Source organism: Amblyomma mixtum, chromosome 3 (assembly GCF_055824585.1).
Source record: "Amblyomma mixtum isolate Tamu chromosome 3, ASM5582458v1, whole genome shotgun sequence".
NCBI classification, from domain to species: domain Eukaryota; kingdom Metazoa; phylum Arthropoda; class Arachnida; order Ixodida; family Ixodidae; genus Amblyomma; species Amblyomma mixtum.
This window is the reverse complement of record NC_143014.1, coordinates 158,908,229-158,928,136: the sequence shown is the minus strand read 5'-3', so window position 1 is coordinate 158,928,136 and position 19,908 is coordinate 158,908,229. Positions and strand designations below refer to the sequence as shown.

The 19,908-nt window shown below is 47.5% G+C and overlaps 1 protein-coding gene across 1 annotated transcript in view; it reads left to right on the top strand.

Annotated features, from left to right (window-relative positions):
• Positions 1-4,037: 4,037 nt before the first annotated feature.
• The window catches only part of LOC149352500 (luciferin 4-monooxygenase-like), a 35,424-nt gene continuing 19,553 nt past the window's right edge, over positions 4,038-19,908 (top strand). Inside the window, exons 1-2 of the mRNA XM_089577174.1 lie at positions 4,038-4,214; positions 16,146-16,353. Coding sequence (XP_089433300.1) covers positions 4,038-4,214; positions 16,146-16,353 — 385 coding nt within the window. The remainder of the gene's footprint in view (positions 4,215-16,145; positions 16,354-19,908) is intronic.

Genomic DNA, 19,908 nt, shown 5'->3' with positions numbered 1-19,908 from the left:
ATTTATGCATGCAAACACTGGAAGGTGGTCACTGATCGCACATGATATTACGCCCGACTCAACTATCGGTTGGGAAGTGTTCGTAATCAGCAGATCAAGAAGTGACTCACTTTCTTGTGTTACCCTTGTTGGATCGTTAATAAGATTAATAAATCCGTTCGAGGCCAAGACTGCGTTAAAGTCTCTAGTAGAGGAATTATCCTTCAACATATCGATATTAAAATCACCTCCAGCTATTAGAGTGTATTTGTTATCTGTTATAAATGAAAGAAAACAGTCGTAAAATTCCAAAAACCTAACCATATTTCCCTTCGGTGGACGATAGCAAACAGAAAACACGAACCTTCCAGTACAGGCTGATAGCACTTCAAAATCTTCAGTAATAAGACTGTACGAGTCCAACTTGTCGCATTCAATGTCATCTGACACCAGTAAAGCCACTCCACCCCCCCGGAGGCCGGAGCGGTTAAAGTAATAAGTTTTGTAATTGGTCATCCTGAAAACGTCGGAATCATCTGTGCTCCAAGTCTCACTGAGCATGATCAAAGAAAAAGCAAATGAAAATTCGCCAAAGAACTCCTCTAAACACAATATCTTGTTTTTTACAGAGCGTGCGTTCAGGTGAATAGCGTTAAGCGTTGTCGGCGCAACACACGAAGCAGTGCGGTTCAAGTCACTCGGCAGATAATACATCTGCTGCATGTCGATTATGTTTCAAGAAGAAACTCGAAAGATACCATGCTGAGTGCTATAGCCGATCCAAATCGCTCTTTCCCTTCACATGAATGGCACTCATTCCCTCACTTCGCCTAACGAAAACCTTTCCATTGACATACCAAGTGAACTTATAGCCTTTTTCTTTGGCACAGACTTTAGTTGCCTGAAGCAGTTCTCTATTTCGGCGTGTTAAATTTTCTTGCATGAAAATGGGCGGGTCGCTATCTTTTAGGTTCTTCTTGTTCTTCAACCAGTTTTCTCTTGTAGCTTGCTTCGCAAAACGCACAAGGATGCCTGGCGTCTTATCACGTTTAGCGGGAAGTCGATGAACAGTTGCTATCTCCGATTCCATCAAGCGAGGCACTCGAAGTTTATCAGCCACGTTATTTAATATGACTGTTAGATCCTCATCCTGCACTTCTTGTATGCCATGCAGTTCCAAGTTCAGCTGCCTGCTTCGGAATTCAAGATCGTGTATCTCCTTTTCAAACTGAGCTTGTGCTGCCTGATTTAAGTCATCCTTTTTCTCAAGCTCCGATATCCTCTTCTTTAGGTCCATGATATCAGCCTCTTGATGGCAGACCTTTTGCTCAAATTCATCAAACTTCGAAGATATGAAGCTAAGAGACTCCTCCATGCTTTCAATTTTTTCTGCCAGGGGCATCAGCCGCTCTAACTTTTGGTTAATTGAGAAGAGCGCGAGTTTGATATCTGTTTCAGAGCCACTACTCTCTTTACTACATGTATTGCTACTTCCTGCACTTCTGCATGATGGGCACTGCCACGCTTTCTTTGTGGCCTCATACTTCGATTTGAAGGTTTTTTCAGTAAGACCAGCACATTTTCCAAAGTGATAGTTGCTCTCGCATTTGGAACATTGTGGTATCCTCAGAGATGATCACATCACACGTGCTACAGGAATCAGACATTGCTTGAAGTGTACAGAAGTACTCGCAAAACGAATCTCAGTAATGCAAAAAGCATAGCAAATGTCAACAAATGTCAGCAAATGGCAGCAGCAGCAGCAGCAGCAGAAATACTATTAAAATGGATATTATGGAAACATAGGGCTACTAACCTGCAAAAGAGCAGTTTTTCAAATGGTGTTCGCGGCTTGCTGCCGCTGCTGCCAAGTGACGGGCGGCCGAAGATGCTCCGCTTTTTGTTGGGTCGAGCTGGCTGGGCGCGCATGTGCAGATGACTTCTTGCCAGGAAATCCCTCGTCACTGGGGCGGATCCGTGAAATGTAGAGCCAGAAGTCGACGCAGCGCTTCGTATGCACGTTCGGTGGGGCCTCGAAGTAGACGGCACTGCAAAAGAGCAGTTTTTCAAATGGTGTTCGCGGCTTGCTGCCGCTGCTGCCAAGTGACGGGCGGCCGAAGATGCTCCGCTTTTTGTTGGGTCGAGCTGGCTGGGCGCGCATGTGCAGATGACTTCTTGCCAGGAAATCCCTCGTCACTGGGGCGGATCCGTGAAATGTAGAGCCAGAAGTCGACGCAGCGCTTCGTATGCACGTTCGGTGGGGCCTCGAAGTAGACGGCACTGCAAAAGAGCAGTTTTTCAAATGGTGTTCGCGGCTTGCTGCCGCTGCTGCCAAGTGACGGGCGGCCGAAGATGCTCCGCTTTTTGTTGGGTCGAGCTGGCTGGGCGCGCATGTGCAGATGACTTCTTGCCAGGAAATCCCTCGTCACTGGGGCGGATCCGTGAAATGTAGAGCCAGAAGTCGACGCAGCGCTTCGTATGCACGTTCGGTGGGGCCTCGAAGTAGACGGCACTGGAAAAGAGCAGTTTTTCAAATGGTGTTCACGGCTTGCTGCCGCTGCTGCCAAGTGCAGCTGCTGCCAATATCTTTCTCTAATATCAGTAATCCTAACCTAACTAAGCCCTAAGACATTTCATTTAATACCCACTAGTTCCTCGAACACGGACGTCTTGTACATAGCTTTTATATGAATATTATGATGCATTAGATATGTTGCATGATACTGACGGGATTCATAACAGTGCGAAAGCACTATTAAGATGGGTAAATCCCGAGCGAGATCTTGCGATGTTTGCGGGTTTGTGCCAAGGGAAAAAAATAAATTAAATAAATATCCGCGACTGTGATAGGAATCCCACGGCGGCACGAACAGATCAGCTTCGCTGGCCACTGTGCGAGATCACTAGGCGTGTTAGCCACAGCCGAACATGCCGCGTGTTAAAATGCAACACACTCTCGCGCTGTGCACTGCACATCGTCTTCTTAATCAACTAATACTACTACCAAACTAATATTCGTGCTTTAAGCTATGTGGCGGTAGTAACAGAAAGATGTGCGCTGCATGCGTTGGTATGGACAACGTTGCGGCAGAAACACGGCACTGGAGCATAGGCCGCTGGCACACATTGCGTAATTTGGCATTGACGATGCAAATGCTGAAGACGCGTACAACTGACACCCTGTGTCAGTGGGCGCCACAATCGCGTTTTCAGGTAGTACGTGGCGGTGGTGTCCACCTGCAAAGAACTGTGCTTTCGCACAATATTTCGTTCATAGCAAAGCTAATGCGCTAGTCATTTCAACGCGATAGCGTTAAAGGCCCCTCTCTCCGGAAAATCCGGTGTCGGCGTTGGCGTTGCGAGCGAAAAATCACGGGCATGGCTTTGGCAGGTAGTCGCGAGAGAGCAACCTAGAAAACAGGTGGGCCTCCTATGCCACGTGACCTTGCGGCGTCATCACAACCTGCCCACCGGATAGTGGGCTCCTCGATACGCCCCTAGTATAGCGACCCACGCGCTACGTTAGAGCTGGTTTTGTATACAGAGCAGTTCATACAGCGCTCGTAACAAACTGCAACAGGAACCTTACGCGACGGGCGTCCTGTGGCGTAGTGCACCCGACGCATGCGGCCCAGAGAAACAACAATGCAGACTAAGCAGGTGTCCGCCCCTCTACAGATGAGCGGACTGTAATTAGCGTCCTGTCAAACCGCTCCGGTCCTTTGCATTTTCCTTTTTTTAAACACCGCAAATTGTCACAATGCGTACATCATCTGATAACTTGACATATAACAGTACCCCACGGACGCATCCGAGGCAAAGCCTGCCAGACAGCTGTTAAGGCAGAGGTCACTGAGGCAGTACCTAGCGACCGGATATTGAACTACTGCTGTCCCATCCAGCTGCTGCGACACTGCAGGGAGCGCAGCTTTGGCGTCTCGAATTGTCTGCGCTCGATTTCACTGGCCTCGGGCTTTCACAAACATCTTCTGAAAAGAGCATTTTGCCCTGTCCCTCAGTTCCATTTTTTTATTTTTAGAAAAGGGAAGTTTCTCGCCATGGCTCTCGAAGATTGTCTTCCCAGACGGCTGCACGTGCCTAATAAGGCCATTGTTACAGTGAAAATTGACAACGGGGTCGTCGCAGCATACGCGCAAGGGGTGACAGTTCCGGACGTCGACTTTTCAACTTTTTTTAGGGACGTCTTTGGCACATACAAGGACGAAACTGCTGTGGTGAGTTTCTTGATTGATTTCCTAATCGTGTGTAGTCTCAAGCTCCTGTGCCGTCTCCCGAACGCTGCCATTTCGTGTTATAGTTCTCCATGCATTCGAGCCTTGCATATCGAGCTGCGTCAGCCGCTTGTTTTGGAAATTATTGAGGAATTAAAATGACCTTCCTTCTTTCGAAAATTGGTGACTTACATAATGTTGAACTGCTTTCAAGTGGCATGTTTGGTTTTGGTCGAATAAAACAAGACGAATGAAACAAAGCAAATTGAGAGTGGCGAACATTATCGGTCAGTACCAGAGTGTGATCTCAAAGCTGATTTGATTTATGGGGGTTTAACGTCCCACAGAGAGTCAGGTTATGAGGGATGCCGTAGTGAAGGGCTACGGAAATTTCGACCACCGGGGTTCTTTAACGTGCACTGACATCGCACCGTCAACGGGCCTTTGGAATTCTGCCTCCATCGAAATTCGATCGCCGCGGCCGGTACCGGACCTGCGTCTTTCCAGTCAGCAGCCGAGCACCATAACCACTGAGCCACCATGACGGCTGTGATCTCAAAACTGCAGGCAATTTCTGGCTTCTGACTCGAGTCGAACAGTGGCGCGTTGCTCCTGTGCTTCCCACAGCGCTGGAGCCAGCGTTAGCAGTGGAACACTTGAAAAACACGGCATTGTTCTTCAAAAGGGGTCTTCTCATTACTACTTCTTTTTGCCCTTGTTTAATACTTAGGCTTTTGTGTTTTATTTAATAGGGAAGAAAGACGCATCTCCGTCACTTGCGTACTAGCCGTCAGCGCACACCTGGCGGCCTGTACGTAAGCAAACAGAGGCAGGGAGTAGCCAGGGGGGGGGGGGGGGGGGTGTTATGGGGCTTCAGCCCCCCCCCCCCCCCCCCCCCCGAAACATTTTTCGAACTGTCACTCACCGTTGACCAAAACAACCACCGGCGCCAGAAGTCATTCTGGATTTTGTCACCTACAATGTCTTTTTCAGACTAAAAAAGGCATTTTGGCGCGAACATTGCTAACTCAGGTTGGATTTCGTCGCAACGCCCATGTACATGGAGTCACGTAAGCAAGCATCAGTTAGCATCATGATCAAAATTACCATGCGAATACGAACATTTTGAGGCCATCAATAGCCGACCTTGATTGACCTTGCTCATTGAAAGCCCTGCTCACGCGGCGTTTCCCAACATACACACTTGGATATTGGTTATTTCAACTTCATTCGTGGCATCATTCGTGACATCATTCGTGGCTTTCGTTTGTCCTTCTCTTTCCTCTTTAGCTAACTGCTTTTACTTTTTCTTTAAAGCAAAGGAATACCCTTCTGTAATTATGGGTACAGAATAATTGTCGCCATGCAGGCAGTTAAAAAATACGTACTTTCGTATTGATTTCTACATTGTTCCTCTGTTATTCTAACCATATGGCGCTGTCGCGACAGCAGCATGGCCCAAGTACATATAGCGACTTCAGCTATCATAGTTTTGTTCTTGCCTGGATCGTCTGTCTTTCCGTGCGTAATGTTTACTATCTGTGATTGCGCAAGATGTTTATTTGCCTTGTTTGACGCATTATAAAGAGTGACTTTTGCTTAGATATGTAGATTTAATGGAGACATACGTGTATTTAAATATCTTGTTGCGAGGTTTTGTGCATACATACAGTGACTTTGTTTTCATTGACACTTTCTTGTCATTTTATTTATTTATTTATTTATTTATTTATTTATTTATTTATTTATTTATTTATTTATTTATTTATTTATTTATTTATTTATTTATTTAATCATACTGTTAACCCTCTGCATGAGGGTCATTACAGGGAGGGAAACATATACAGACACAAGCGCAATTCTCTTCGCTAAAAAAAGAAACACTCAAATGCACAGGAACGCGTTCACACCTATCACAAATTGGTCTACATCTGTTTGGTCCACAACGTCACTTGGTAGTTGATTCCAAATTTCTACAGCATCGGGAAAAAAGGAGTAGCGATAGACATCAGTACGTGTAATAATAGGTTGTAATACCTTACTGTGATTTTTCCGAGGGCAACGCTTCAGGGGAGGTGCAACATAGTGATGTTTATTAACTTTGACTTTATCATTCATTATCAGAAAAAAAAGTTTCAATTTCTGCTTTAGTCTTCTTACTTCTAGTGATTCTAGCTGACACTCTTTTAGCATTGCTGTGACCGAATCAGTGCGGCGGTATTTAGAGCATATAAAACGTGCTGACATCCTTTGCAATCTTTCCAGTTTCCGTTTTAAACCCTTTTGATGAGGACTCCACACTGCACTTGCGTACTCTATTATTGGCCGCACGAACGTCTTGTACGCAATCAATTTAATTTCTCTAGTCGCATTCGGCAACTTCCTCCTCAGGAAACAGACCTTCTGGTAGGCTTTTAAATAGACATTTTCAATATGGGTGCACCAGTCAAGATTATTTGTTAATGTCACTCCCAAGTACTTGAGACACTTTACTTGAACTAAGGAATTTTCACCGATATTGTATCGAAACATCATAACATTCTGCTTCCTTGTTACTTGCATGTAATTAGATTTTTGGTAGTTTATTTCCATACCCCATTTCAGGCACCACTCAAGTTCTATCAAGTTCTATTTTCAAGTTCTATCTTCGCATTTCTAATACTCCATTTTATCTTCGCACCTCTAAGGCATATTGTGCAGAACTCCTCGTTTATACATGTGCACGTTGTTGCGTTGAGATTTTTTCCTGGCCGTTGCATACGTACAAAAATGTAAAGGTTCTTGAACGACAAAGATTTAGTAAAATATTTACTTCTATACTTGCTAATTTTATGGCCTGTACGTTTTTCATATCAGCGGCATGCACTGCTTTGCTGGTTTCGGATTGATTTTAGTTATTGATTGATTTTTAGTTACTTATTTTGCCCTAATTATTACTCACTTGTTTGAACGTGTTGAATTTTGCGGTTTAATGTGTTATACTGCACTTAACCAAATGTTACCCAAACTCTGCCTTCTGTATATTTACCATCATTTGTTATGAGTTGATTTCTTATGTGTGCTTTCTTTTAATCATTCCCCCCCCCCCCCTATGTAATGCCCTCTTCTGGGTCTTTAGGGTAAATAAATAAATAAATATAGTTCTAGGCTTCGTGTGATATTTTCTTTACTTAATAAATACGCAAAAGTATAGGAGAATTGGTATCAGTTATGTATGCCGTGGTTTTTAAGACCTACGAATGCATTCTTTATTTAAAAAATACATATTTCACTTGTCCAGACACTGCGTAGCGTTATCTAATACACAGTGGCATTGTCAATATGGCAATGCAGTTATTATTCTTGCGTTTGATCCCTCCACAAATTCTATGAGGAGGCCGCGCTGCAACAAGAGCCCCCCCCCCCCCCCCCCCCCCGAACAAAATTTCTGGCTACGCCACTGAACAGAAGCCAGGCCTTGGTATGTCTTGGGCAGATCGACTTCACGGCGTTTGGTCTTTAACTACATGGTCTCTAACTGTATTGAAATGCATTTCCACTTAAACTCCTCGCCGTGTGCGTGATTCTGGCTGCCTCCTAGTGCGCATTGTAGCGCTTTGTGGCAGTGTCTATGACTGTGCATGTAACTTTTCAAAAAAAAAATTTTGAAGCGTCTATCATAAAGTCAGTGCTCCCAGCTGCATTCGAAATCCTGGCTAGACAAAATAGGGCCATTTCATGCCTAGAGAAAACCATCACTTTTCAAAACGAAGAAATACAGAAGGACGCCGTGAAGTTCTACGGTGCGCCTAGAAAATTTTGTCTGATGCTGTAACTCTTTTCTCCTCTCATGCGGTGAAGTTTTTCACTAAAGGGCGCTATATACATATAGGTGATTTTTCGTTGTGGGAGCAGCTTCGGGTGATAAAAAATAATTGAGAACAAATCTGTGTTTTTAAAAAAATAGTGCTGCAATCCTCTGAGCGTGGAAATGTGCGTGTTGCTGGAATTCCCGAGTTTTTTAGCCATTTATATCTTTGTAAAATAAGGGACTCCATATATGCAGACGCAAATTTTCAGGTTTCTCGCGATTGTAGAACATAATGTCTGTCTGAAAGGGATCGCGCGCCTCCTGCACGGGGCTCCCTCGGACGATTTTTGCTTTCCAGCGCTATAGGCCTAAAAACACCGGCATAAAAATTTGCCGCATTCTTCCAGTGCCTCCCTTCCCGCATCGAAGCCAGTGGTGGCACAAGCGTTTCTCAATGCACCTAGAGAGAAAGCTGGCGCCACCGTCTGTACGAGTTTCAACTGCAGAGGTATTAGAATTCGACGAGCTTAAAGGCGTCGGATGTGTGCAACTTGCAGGTAAATCAAGCGATGTCCTTTTGGGCTATAGCATTTGAAATGGTGACATAATCGCCGAATAAATTCGCAATGGCTTTCAAGCTTCTCCGCAGAGCACAGTGCCAAGTGGGGTCGCATGATGACATCATCTACTGTGCGGGTACCTTTCCAACGCATAAACGCTTTCGTTGAAAGGAAACAAAACACCACCGAAGGAAAAGCCCGCCGAGCGTTGTTTGGCATCAACCAACGACGTTTGGCAGGGCGTGGTTCACGGCGACGGAAATTTTGAAATTTTACCGTCCTTGACGTCACTCCGAGCTTCTGCTCACTCTTCGAGTGCTGTGATTAAAAGCCTAAATTTAATCATCGATTGCCCCCTCTTTTCGAACGCTAGCTTAAAAAAGAACTTGGAACGCTTTACCTACAGTCTATATAGATTTGAATCCTATAATATCGCGGAAATCTCAGAAAGTGCTGCAGTTGTTCTTGTGGGGTTTTAATAGGGGAGATAAATACGCTTTCCCACAGTTAATCGCAGCTTACACAGTTCAATACCGCCGGACCCCACCCCGTGATCGCGAGCGTTACAGAGCGCACGCCGACCACGGCGGGCTTTGCTCTGAGCGAACAAAGGAACGACACTCTGACTGTCACAAACAGGCATTTATTGCTACAAAAACAATAAAGCCAGCTCGCAGCAAAATGCCCCAAGGAATCGAAGATGTCCGATTAACCAGCACGGTTACGAGCGAACGTTCGCCCACGCTAGGTCACGGGAGATATTCCATGGCAGGGCAGGATGAGATGCAGGAGAACGATCTCCCCTTCGACCTTGCTCCCCTGGCAGAGCGGAGCGTCGCGCCGAACAGTCCGTGCGCGCCGAATTCCTGAGCCGAAGAGGGAGCCCTGTCCCCCACGCGCGCAGCAATCACGCCGTCCGTGGCGCTCGCTGCTCCGGCGTCGCGTCGACGCCGGCGCCCCCCTTGTTGGTCAATGCAACTAACTAGGAAACAGGATACAGGCAACTCCGTCGCAGCAGGCGGCAGCGACACGATGTGCACAGGATAGCAAGCCTGGTTGGCTCCACTAGATCTGCAAGATTTCCGAAACACTCCGCATGCCTTTAACGTAGGTAATGGGAGGGGAAACGGCGTCCACAAATGCCTCGTGGCGTAGTGCTTAACTCGCTAGCAGAACGGGTCGGGCGGCTGTGAAACCGCAAAGTTCGAGTGAACAAAGCCCTTTCTTGAGTTGAACGAGACTGATCAATTCGTGCGAGGTTACAAAACGGGTGGGCAGCAAAGTGCGCCCCCTCTCAGCACCGCGGTCCGGTGGCCCATTCTCCTCTGACGTGGTGCAGGCAGCTCTTAAAGCCTTAGGCTTGTCTACCACTAAGAACGACCGCAAACAAAGCGAAGTCCCGAAAAGGGTTACGTGCGCACAGCCGCGAGGAGACGTCAACTCTGTGGGGTGGTCCTAACCCGCTCACTGCACGAAGCAGCTTCTGAGCGCGGTCGGCGCCCACCGTATCGGAGCGCCTGGTGCCGAGCTTCAATACCAGCAAGCTCGAAGCCACAGGCCACCCGGCTCCCGGAGTCGAAACAGAGACAGCAGAGAAAATATATACAGAAAACTCGGACCAGCCACGAGGCTTCCGTGCTCACTCTATTAGGGCTTGGCAACTCCATGGGCGCTAGACCTCGCGCTCCCTCGATGCCGGCCAAGTGGTTCTCGTGCTGCAGAAACTCCAGAGAAAACTTAACGAAAAATGCGCTGAGCATGTCGAAAAGTTCAAACATGCTGCAGCGCTATGCACGCACTCAAGAAAGTATGCCGCAGGCCCTAGCGATCAAAATTAACACTACTAGCACTTGACAAGTCCGGACAGAGAGTGTTCCTGTAACCGAACAGAGTTGTCCAATGCCCAAAATGTGGGCCCCACGTTCGGCTGCCAGATGTGGGGTTTTAATAGGGGAGATAAATACGTTTTCCCCCAGTTCAATATCGCCGGACTCCACCCCGTGATAGCGAACGCTACCGAGCGCACGCCGACCACGACAGGCCTTGCTTTGAGGGAACAAAGGAACGACATTATGGCTGACATAAACAAGGCATTTATTGCTACAACAACGCCAGCTAGCAACAAAATACGCTAAGAAATCGAGGTCGTTGACTCACCAGCAAAATTGCAAGCGAATGCTCGCCCACGCTAGAGCAGAGGGTACTCCGCGGCCGAACGAGACGAGATGCGGGAGAACGTTCCTCCCCACGAGGCCTCGCCCCATTCGCGGAGAGCGGAGCGTTGCACCTGAACGTCAGCGCGCGTCCAAGTTCCCAAGCCGAAGGGAGCCGTCTTCCACGCGCGCAGTTATCACACCATCCGTGGCGCTCATGTCGCTGTGACATCGGCGCTCTCCACTAACTAGGCTAGGGAGGGTGCATCGCGGGGAAGCCAACCACAAGGCACGAGTAGGGCGCGTCCCCACATTCTTAAAGAGCATTTCATCTACTGCGGCAATACCGGGAAGACAAGGTTTCTTATTTGGCTTGGCTATAGTATTGGGCCGAAAACGTGGATGCTCCCTCTGAAGCGGCAACTGCTCCTCGATGCTCTCCTGTGCTCGAAGAAATTATTTCGACAATGTGGTTCTGACTTCATGAATAAATTTAACACAAGTATTGGGCTAATACAGAAACTTTCACGGCCTTTCTTCCAGGTATCCCACAAGAAGAGTCGCATTGTTACGGCTGAATCTACTTTTCATGCCCAACAACATCCAAGTCAAATACGAAACCCCATCGTCCCGGCATTCCTGCGCCTTTCCATGGCGAAAGAAGAGCAGTGTCGCCTGCTTTCCCCCTGATATTGAAACTCTATGGCTGGTGGCACAGCAGCGGAATGCCTGACACAAAAGTCCGGTCTCGACGAAAATCTAGCAGATCTGGCGTGTTCGTTTCTGAAGGTGCAGAAACAGTGGGGTAGCCTTCTCAAAAAGTTGTCACGGACTTTGTCAGTGGGGTGACGCTGCATATGCCTGATATCAGTGGTCGGTTGCTCACGAGATTCGCTGTGTGTTGTACCGAGTAGAAAGCCAAAGAGGGTGGGCTTCAAATTTCTGATTGGAGACAGGCAGGAAACTTGGAAATAATGAATTCACAATCAGCAATGGGATAGTATTAGCCAAAGTTTCTTTTCGCTACAATCACTCTATTTCTACAGCCGGTCTCCCAACTTTTTAGCACTCAAATAAAAATTGCAGCTAACAACAGGGAATTAGGGGCCTAGTTTGAAAACTATTCTCGTACAGGAATAGTGCATGGTTATGTGATAGTCTTTTTGTCGTACACTGGGTTACTGCAACTAATAAAATGAAAAGTATTTACAACATTCGAGCTTGCTGCTAAAATTGAGAAATTACGCGAAAGTTGCAGTGAACGTTATTGGTTTTTTTTATCTTTTTCTTTTTTCGCCATTCCTTAAAGGGACACTAAAGTGGAATACTAAGTCAAGCTACACTGATGAGCAAGCATCACGTGAAAGAAAATATGTAATTGTTACCAAGAAGTAAGCACTGATAAGTCATAAAAGTGCTTAAAAGCACGTAAAAGAAAACGGCAAGTGGCGCCATCACCTGCAGTTTGCTGCAACCCTGCCTGGCCGCAATCGTTTCATCGCTTCTCGCACAGCGCTATTTCGATGGCAATGAGCAAGTACCGTCGGAGAACCGGCCTCGTGTTATTGGCAGTGGACTCGTAGAATTTTTTTTTTTTTAACGTGTGGTGAGACAGGTTAGTATGCAGATTAGCAAGCGTGTCCCAAGGTGCTCCGCTTCTCGGTGAACTTAGACGAGCGTTCCACACCCCACGGAAATTGTACTTCGTCCCAGTGAATTACGGCGCAGTAAACGGGTGCTATTTCTTTACAAAAGAAACCAATAGCCACAGAAAGCGGGCTCAAGGTTACGGGTCACGGTAAAAAATTGCCTTTGCTACACCGACTCAGAAAAAGCTGCATTTCACCACCAGTCCATCTTCATTGGCTGCACCAACTCATATCAATGATGAAAGTTTGTCTAGTGACGGACATTGGACATTTTCTAGTGATGGACAGCTCAAAAAACGCGATCATCATAGGCACAAAAAGGGAAACCAAAGATAAGCCCCCTTAAAATTGATCAGGACACGAAGGAACAAACACAAACGAATATACGTCAGCGGCACTGCAAGCAGCGGCTAACTTTATTCCCGTTTGCACGGGAATACCGCCTTTCTTGTTAGCATGTCTCCCGAAAGCATACTGCTCATAAGAATTGCTGACAGATAAGGTGTCGCATATTTTTTCTCTCGTGCCATCCAAGGAGGAGGAGGAGGACGAATAAGAGGAAAAGCAGGGAGGTTAACCGGAAGAATAATCGGTTTGCTACCCTACACGGGGGGAAGAGGGTGAGGGGATAAAAAGAAATGAAAGAGAAATGAGAGCAACAGGACATTAAAGTGACATGGAAAGTTTGCGTTCGTTAAGTCACAGCCTATCATGCCGGCCAGAAGTTCACAAGAAGCGGAACAGTGCCTTGGAGGCCCTCACCGCCGACGATCCCCGCGGCCAGTGGCCGAGCATCTTCATTTCGTTCAGTGGGCGTGGATCTAGACGCTGCAGCGCACGGCTCAGAGACTGCCTTTCGGCGCTGTCGGCAGGGCAGTCACAAAGAATGTGGAATATAGTCTCGTCATACCCGCACATGCAGGGCTATCAGCCATACCGATTAAGAAGGAGTAACGGTTGGTGAAAGCTACAACAAGCCACAGGCGACACAGTAAAGTTTCTTCACGTCGTAGTAGGCCGGATGGATGAAAGCCGGAGCTTCAAATCTGGGTCTAACTATTTTAAATGTGAATTGAAAAATTGGCCAGAATTCCACGCGGCAATCGTGATGTCCCGCGCAAGTGCTCGAAGCCTGCCCGCTGCGTCTGATCTCGAAAGAGGGATCGACACAAAATCACCGTTCTGGTGCGCAGTTCGTGCGACCTCATCTGCGAAGTGATTGCCTGCTATGCTGCTGAGCACCGGTAGCCATTGGTAGATAATGTCATATGTCCTGTATTGATGACAGAGTGATGCAGTTGTCGAATTTCCGCGACCAGTTGTTCATGGGCTCCACGGCGAAGAGCAGCTTGTAAGCCTTGGAGGGCAGCTTTGGAATCGGTAAATATAGATCACTGCTGAGGGCGCTGCTGATTGATGTGTTCAACGGCGACACAATGAGCGGTGCGTTCTGAACCCGTCGAAGAAGTCTGGTGAGCTACCCTAACTAATTTCTGTAGACCTTGCAGGGATGACCACGGAGCCCGAAGAACTATTAGGGTTCACTGAGCCGTCTGTGTAGACGAGCACCCGGTTTGCATAGTGCTCATGGAAATATTCCAGAGTGACTTGTTTTAGTACTATCGGCGATAAATCGGTCTTCTTCCTGATGCCAGGTATTGAAAGAAGTACACGGGGATTGTGAAGGCTCCAGAGTGGCGAGGACGGTCTAGAGGCGGGTCTAAACTGGGATGGCAGAATGGCGCGATGTGCATGAATGGTGTCTGTAAACGATGTGCGCGGCCTGGTAATAGGAATACTGGCAAGGTGGTGAGAGGGAACCCGGGATATGTGTCGGAAATATGCCCTCAGTGCGTCAGCTGTTAGGTAGGTAGGGATTGGATGCTCCTGGGCGATGAGTCCAGATGCGGCCGTAGAGGCACATTTCGTCAATCCTAGGCAAGTCCGGAAAGCTTGAGCTTGGGCGCTTTGCAGACTTCGTATGTTTGTTTTTCGAATGTTTCCAAGTGCAGGGAGGCTGTAGCCAAGAAATCCCATGAATAAGGCGTTGTAGAGCTGCATCATCGACCGCACTGACCCCCCCCACGACTTTCCCCCAAGCACGGTGTAAGAATAATTTAGGTGTTGACACTGGCCGCCCGCCGCGGTGGAGAGCGCGCACAGATCTTGTTCGCCCTCTAGTACATGCGCCTACCGCAGCGGCGCGAGGGCGCTGCGGGGCAGGGTCTGTTTGGAAAGGAATAATGGTGCCGGGACTTACTTTCGGCAATGCGGTTCTGTGCTTAAGGGCAGAAGTTCAATCGAGATTAGACGTAAATCAGAGAGCTGTTGGAAGATTAGCACTAGGTGCCCACGGCAAAACCACAAACGAGGCAGTACAAGGGGATATGGGCTGGGCATCGTTCGAAGCATGGGAAGCTAAGAGTAAAATACTATATGAGGAACGCCTGAGGAAATTGGACGATAACAGGTGGGCAGCTAAGGTATTTAAATATTTATACAGAAAGAGCGTTGACTCACAGTGGCGGAAAAGAACTAGAAAACTAACCAGTAAGTATGCCGGTCATGAGGACGGAGAAAGAAAGAGCATTAAACGACAGGTTAAAAACGCGGAAGTTAAATATTGGATGAATTCAATGGAAAAGAAACATAGTGTAGAACTATATCGATGCTGGAAAAGGCAGATCAGGAAAGAATTTTTCTATGATAACTCAAAAGGCAGTGCCCTACTTTTTGAAGGTAGGTCAGGGTATCTTAGAACGCGCAGCTACAAAGAGAAATTTAAAGAAGAAGATGACTCGTGTGCAGTGTGTAGTAGATCTGTGGAAACAATTGAACACCTCATAATCAAATGTGATGGTATCCATCCGGATGTCGATGCAGGCGCAGTCACTCTTCCTGAGGCCCTAGGGTTTAAAGATAACAATGGTCATGTAAATAAATCTGCAGTGGAAGTTAGCAAAAAGCGATTGGAGGATTGATGGCTGAAAATCAGAGATGTGGCATAAGGTTAAAATTGTAGGAAACCGTAGGTAAAGATGATGGCGATTCTTAATGAGAATTGCCAACACAGTAAACAAAAAAAATAATAAAGAAAGAAAAGCTGAGCATGGTGGCAAATGCCACCACCCCGTTGCAAAGGGGGCGCTCCTACACATCCATCCATCCATCCGTTGGGTCCGTTCGCTTGCGGGGCGGCAGACGCGGCTGAGCGGGGTGCCCGGCTTTCGGTACCGTTTTAGGCTGTGTTTTTCAGTGTTTTCAGTTCCAGATCGGATGGAGGGCAAGGGGCGTATTGCATTCTTTACTATGTCAGCGGTTTTTTGTGCAAAAAAAATGCAAAGTGACCAGTTGCTCTACTTGCTTATCGGCCTTCAGCGTAAAAAATCTTTTTTGCTGAAGCAGCTCTCACAAATGTGAATATCAGAGGCGGTCTTACTCATCCTAACTTGAACATATTTTATCTTCTAAAGCAAACAGAAGATCAGCAGATTGTGGCGCCGGTGGGAACTTGCCACTCAGGTGTCGACGACGCTTTTCAACGTATAGTTGTTCGCAACGTCCGTGTTGTGAACAACTTCGGGAACTCAATCTGAGTGCCGCATGTGGCATGACAATACGCTAACCTACAAATTCTGGCCTAACCAAAGCGTTGCATTTTGGTGCGTGGGCCCTATGGTGACTTTCCCAGTTGACATGATCAAAGATCCCCTGACTCGGGTGACGCTGCCGATCGCCAACGTTCCTGCGCACAGCAACGAGAGGCGTGTTCCCTCTCGCAGGTGGACGCCAGGACGGGCGCGCAGTACACTTTCGGCGAGCTGTACGATGCCTCCCGGCGTGTGGCAGCCGGCCTGCGGCGGCTTGGTTTACGACCAGGAGACCTGGTCGGTTTCCAGGGTGCCAACGGCGCCGAGCTCATGGTGGCCATGTGTGGAACCTTCTTCGCTGGCGGAACGGCCGTGCTGTCCACGACTAACCTGACTAAAGGTTTGTGTGCTTCCTTAAAGCCGCGCATGCAAGTTTATCGCATTTTTCGTTTATAGAAGTGCGAAGCATTAAACGAAAAAAAAGGCAAGAAAAGAACACGTACGGGTAGTCTCAGTCCTCTATTTATACACACTTAATTTTCTGATCAAATCAACATAACTAAACATAAATATGTCCATCAGTAGTACAACAGTAGATAACACTACTTAACACCAAAAATATTTCATCAACGGAGTGTTTCAGGCGTATCCGGCGTTAGTTCTTCTGAATGCCTACGATTTCGATACTCAGAAATTTTCGCCTTGCTGCGAGCAGCTATGTAATTAAACAACCAGCCATTCTTAACAAACAAAATGTGTAATCAGAGCATGAGAAGTACTCTTAATTTATATGTGTTCTGTGTTTTCTAGACACGCGGTAACTCCAATCAGTAAAATTTGGCTGCAATTTCGCCGCATACAACATGTTGCAGTGCTCTCATAAGATTCGATTGAGCATGAATCGCGTTGCAAGTCATAGGTATGCACTGCTTCTTCATGACCTTCAAGGAGTCATGAAACAGGCAGGCTGAATTAGCTTTTTTTTTTGTCACCAAACCCTGCTGATTTTATCCGTCTAGCCCTAATTCCTGGAACACAAGCACCAGGTCATTATTTCAATATCGGCTTCGCTGCTGTTAACGGAGATATCGATAGTATATTTGGAGATAAAACCTGAATGTCAATGCCTCGCACCTAGTGGTTGTCTAGGAGCCGCGACAGAAGGCGCCACATGCACAGTACGGGGAGCTCCGAAGACGAACGTGCCAAATTTTGATTGTGAAAGCAGCTAAGGGGTCGTAAATGCGTCTGTGAGCTAAAAGCACAGCCAGAGACGAGGTGCAAGTTCAACGCGGCTTCTCGGACAGAGCAAGTCGAGCCAAGGCAAACTGCAGGTCAAGGTTTAACCGAAAGGCGCTGTTGCCAGAGGAGAGGTGCGTGCTCATCATACCGCGGAAGACTGCGCTTAAGATAGCTGGAGGAATCCTGCTTCTGAGAGCAAACTGCTCGCTCGTGACTCGGAATAACGCGCCGATGTTAAGAAAGAACGCTGCGTGCGCAGCAATGTATTTCTCGAATCTACAGTGGGCTGCGTTGTCCGAGAGTTTTTATTTTCGTCGAAGGAGCTTTTGCTCTATGCTGTTTATCACATCTCAGGTAGCACCGAACATTAAAATAATGTTATAAAAATATTGCCCAAGTTGCAGTAACGTTGTGTTACAATGGAACGTTACATTGCTGTCAAAATTAACGTTGTATGTTATAGCTAAAGCATTAGCTTAACCTTGCAGGTAAACATTATTTTGATGCTGACTTTTAAACGCATTGTAATGTTAAAAATTAACCAGTAATGTTATATATTGTATCATAGACATTTGGTTAACGTTCCGAGTAAACGTCGTTTTAATGCTGTCTTCTGAATGTTATTACAATGTTTTGGATCATAACTATAAAACAATATCACAAACATATTTCAAGCGCTGTGTCAAAGAATTTCCACTGTTCTTACAGTGAACACGTTTTTCAACTATAGTCGGATACAACTAAGTTTGCAGTGAAGCTCCGTCCACATTCAGGACGACGCACAGAATTGCTCCGTCAGAAAAAGTAAGCCGTTGTTAAAGCTTTTTTTGTTACCTAAACAAGAAACAAGAGGCTAATCACGAGACGAAATTATAAGCTATATACTTTTGATGCCTCTAGCTTGTTTGATAGTCAAGCATCAAAAAGCTGATTTTGTTCGCAGTTGTAACTGGTCACCGGTGTAATACCGCCCGCCGCGGACCATGGCCAGTGTTACGAACTGCTGTTTTGTTAAGCTGTATCCTACAATAGCAGCAGTTCTCAGCTAAATCTCTTAGACTGTCCCCGCCATAGATTGCATGCACAGCCCCATTATTTTGTTAGAAAACATGCTTATTATTCGTTCTGGTGATTTGGGGCCAGTCTTCCGCCCCGCACTGCCACTCCGCTGCTGCAGCCTCTTCGCTCGTTAACAGCGTTTTGGTTCGTGCTCGATCGGAACAAAGGGAGGGACGAAAAAGCGCTAACATTCATATGTTATTTATTGCACTTACAAACAATACACAGAGTGAGCCAGCAAGCCTAAAACAATCAACGAGGCATTCCTCGAAGTAGAAGTCTACGTAAAGAGCCCTTCCGACTTATCGGCTGCGATAAGGGCGCGACTTCGGCGGCGAACGACTGCATGCGCCGAGAATGGCGGCCGGGTCATCCTGTGCGCTACGCATTCTGGGGTAAAGCCATCCCCGGGAACTTGCTGGGAGAGGCGAAGAGAGCGCACGCTTGTTGCGCTCGCTTCGGTGCCCAGAACCAGAGGTCCGGCGCCGCGGTGGGTCGTCACCGCAGGAGGCCATGAGAGCGTATGGCCGCGTATGACCGCTCGCGACGATGGCAGGATTCCGAAGTCGAAGACACCCTCACGGGCTGCGCTGAGTTCCGCGTCACCTTCGAAGTGGCGCTTCAGTCGCTGCTTCCGCTTTCCCCTCGAATGAGCTTATCCATCGCTCAGCCCGGGCTGTCCCGACGCATGATGGTGAAGATGGTCGACAGTCTTGAGACGGAGGGAGGAACAGGTTTTCCACATCCCTCCCTCCTCAAATGTTGGCCTACAGTGGAACTCCTCCACGGATGCCATCAATGAAGTGTCCACGAGCGCTGCGGTGACGACTGCAGGGCAGCTCGTACAGGCGGGCGCTCTCGTGACACCTGATGTGCGGCAAGGACACGGGGCGCCCGTCATTGCCCAGCCGCAGGCCTCCGAAGTCAGCTGGCAGGGAGGGTGTTTGCGCTGAAGCGCCCTTATTGGAAGGCAGTAAAGGGGGATGGCCTCCCCTTTCATGGCTGCTGCGAACTGCCGGAACTGCTGCACCTAGGACTCCGCCGCTTACTATAACTCACGGCCGCAGGGCAGCAGGTAGGAACGCAAAGAACAGAAGATTAGGGCAGCTTCTCTCGAACTCTGCATATCGTTCCCACAATCTCCAAAAGCTTGATTTAAGGCAATGGAGACCGCGAAAAATGACCGCTCGGTAAAATACGGGCCAATGCGAGTGCGAAACAGTTTTATCCAGCATCATCCAAACGCTCAGTACATTTGAACGGAGCTGGTTCGCTTCGGCCGAACGAGCATTCGCGGTTCGCTTTCCGGCATGGTGATGCTATGCTCAGTTGAACTGCATTAGTGTCTCGGGTTCTACGAAATTTCAATTCGATTCGCAGCTGAAAAATACCAAGTTCGTCTGAACAAAGTCAGCTTTCTGTAGTCGAGCGAGGTTCCTCGGCTCTAGGAAGGTTAATATGAAACAAGCAACCGCGTCTCCGTATGCTGTGTGCCACGGTACGGCCGTGTCCTCCGAAGTGCGACAGGCTGCTCCTAAAGAACCTTACGCCTACTCGCTCTGACATTTGCCGGTGCCAACAAAGGAGCAAGGACAATAGCTAGAACACAACGCCGCGAGGAGATGCGTATCTACCAAGGTGGCCCTACTCACTC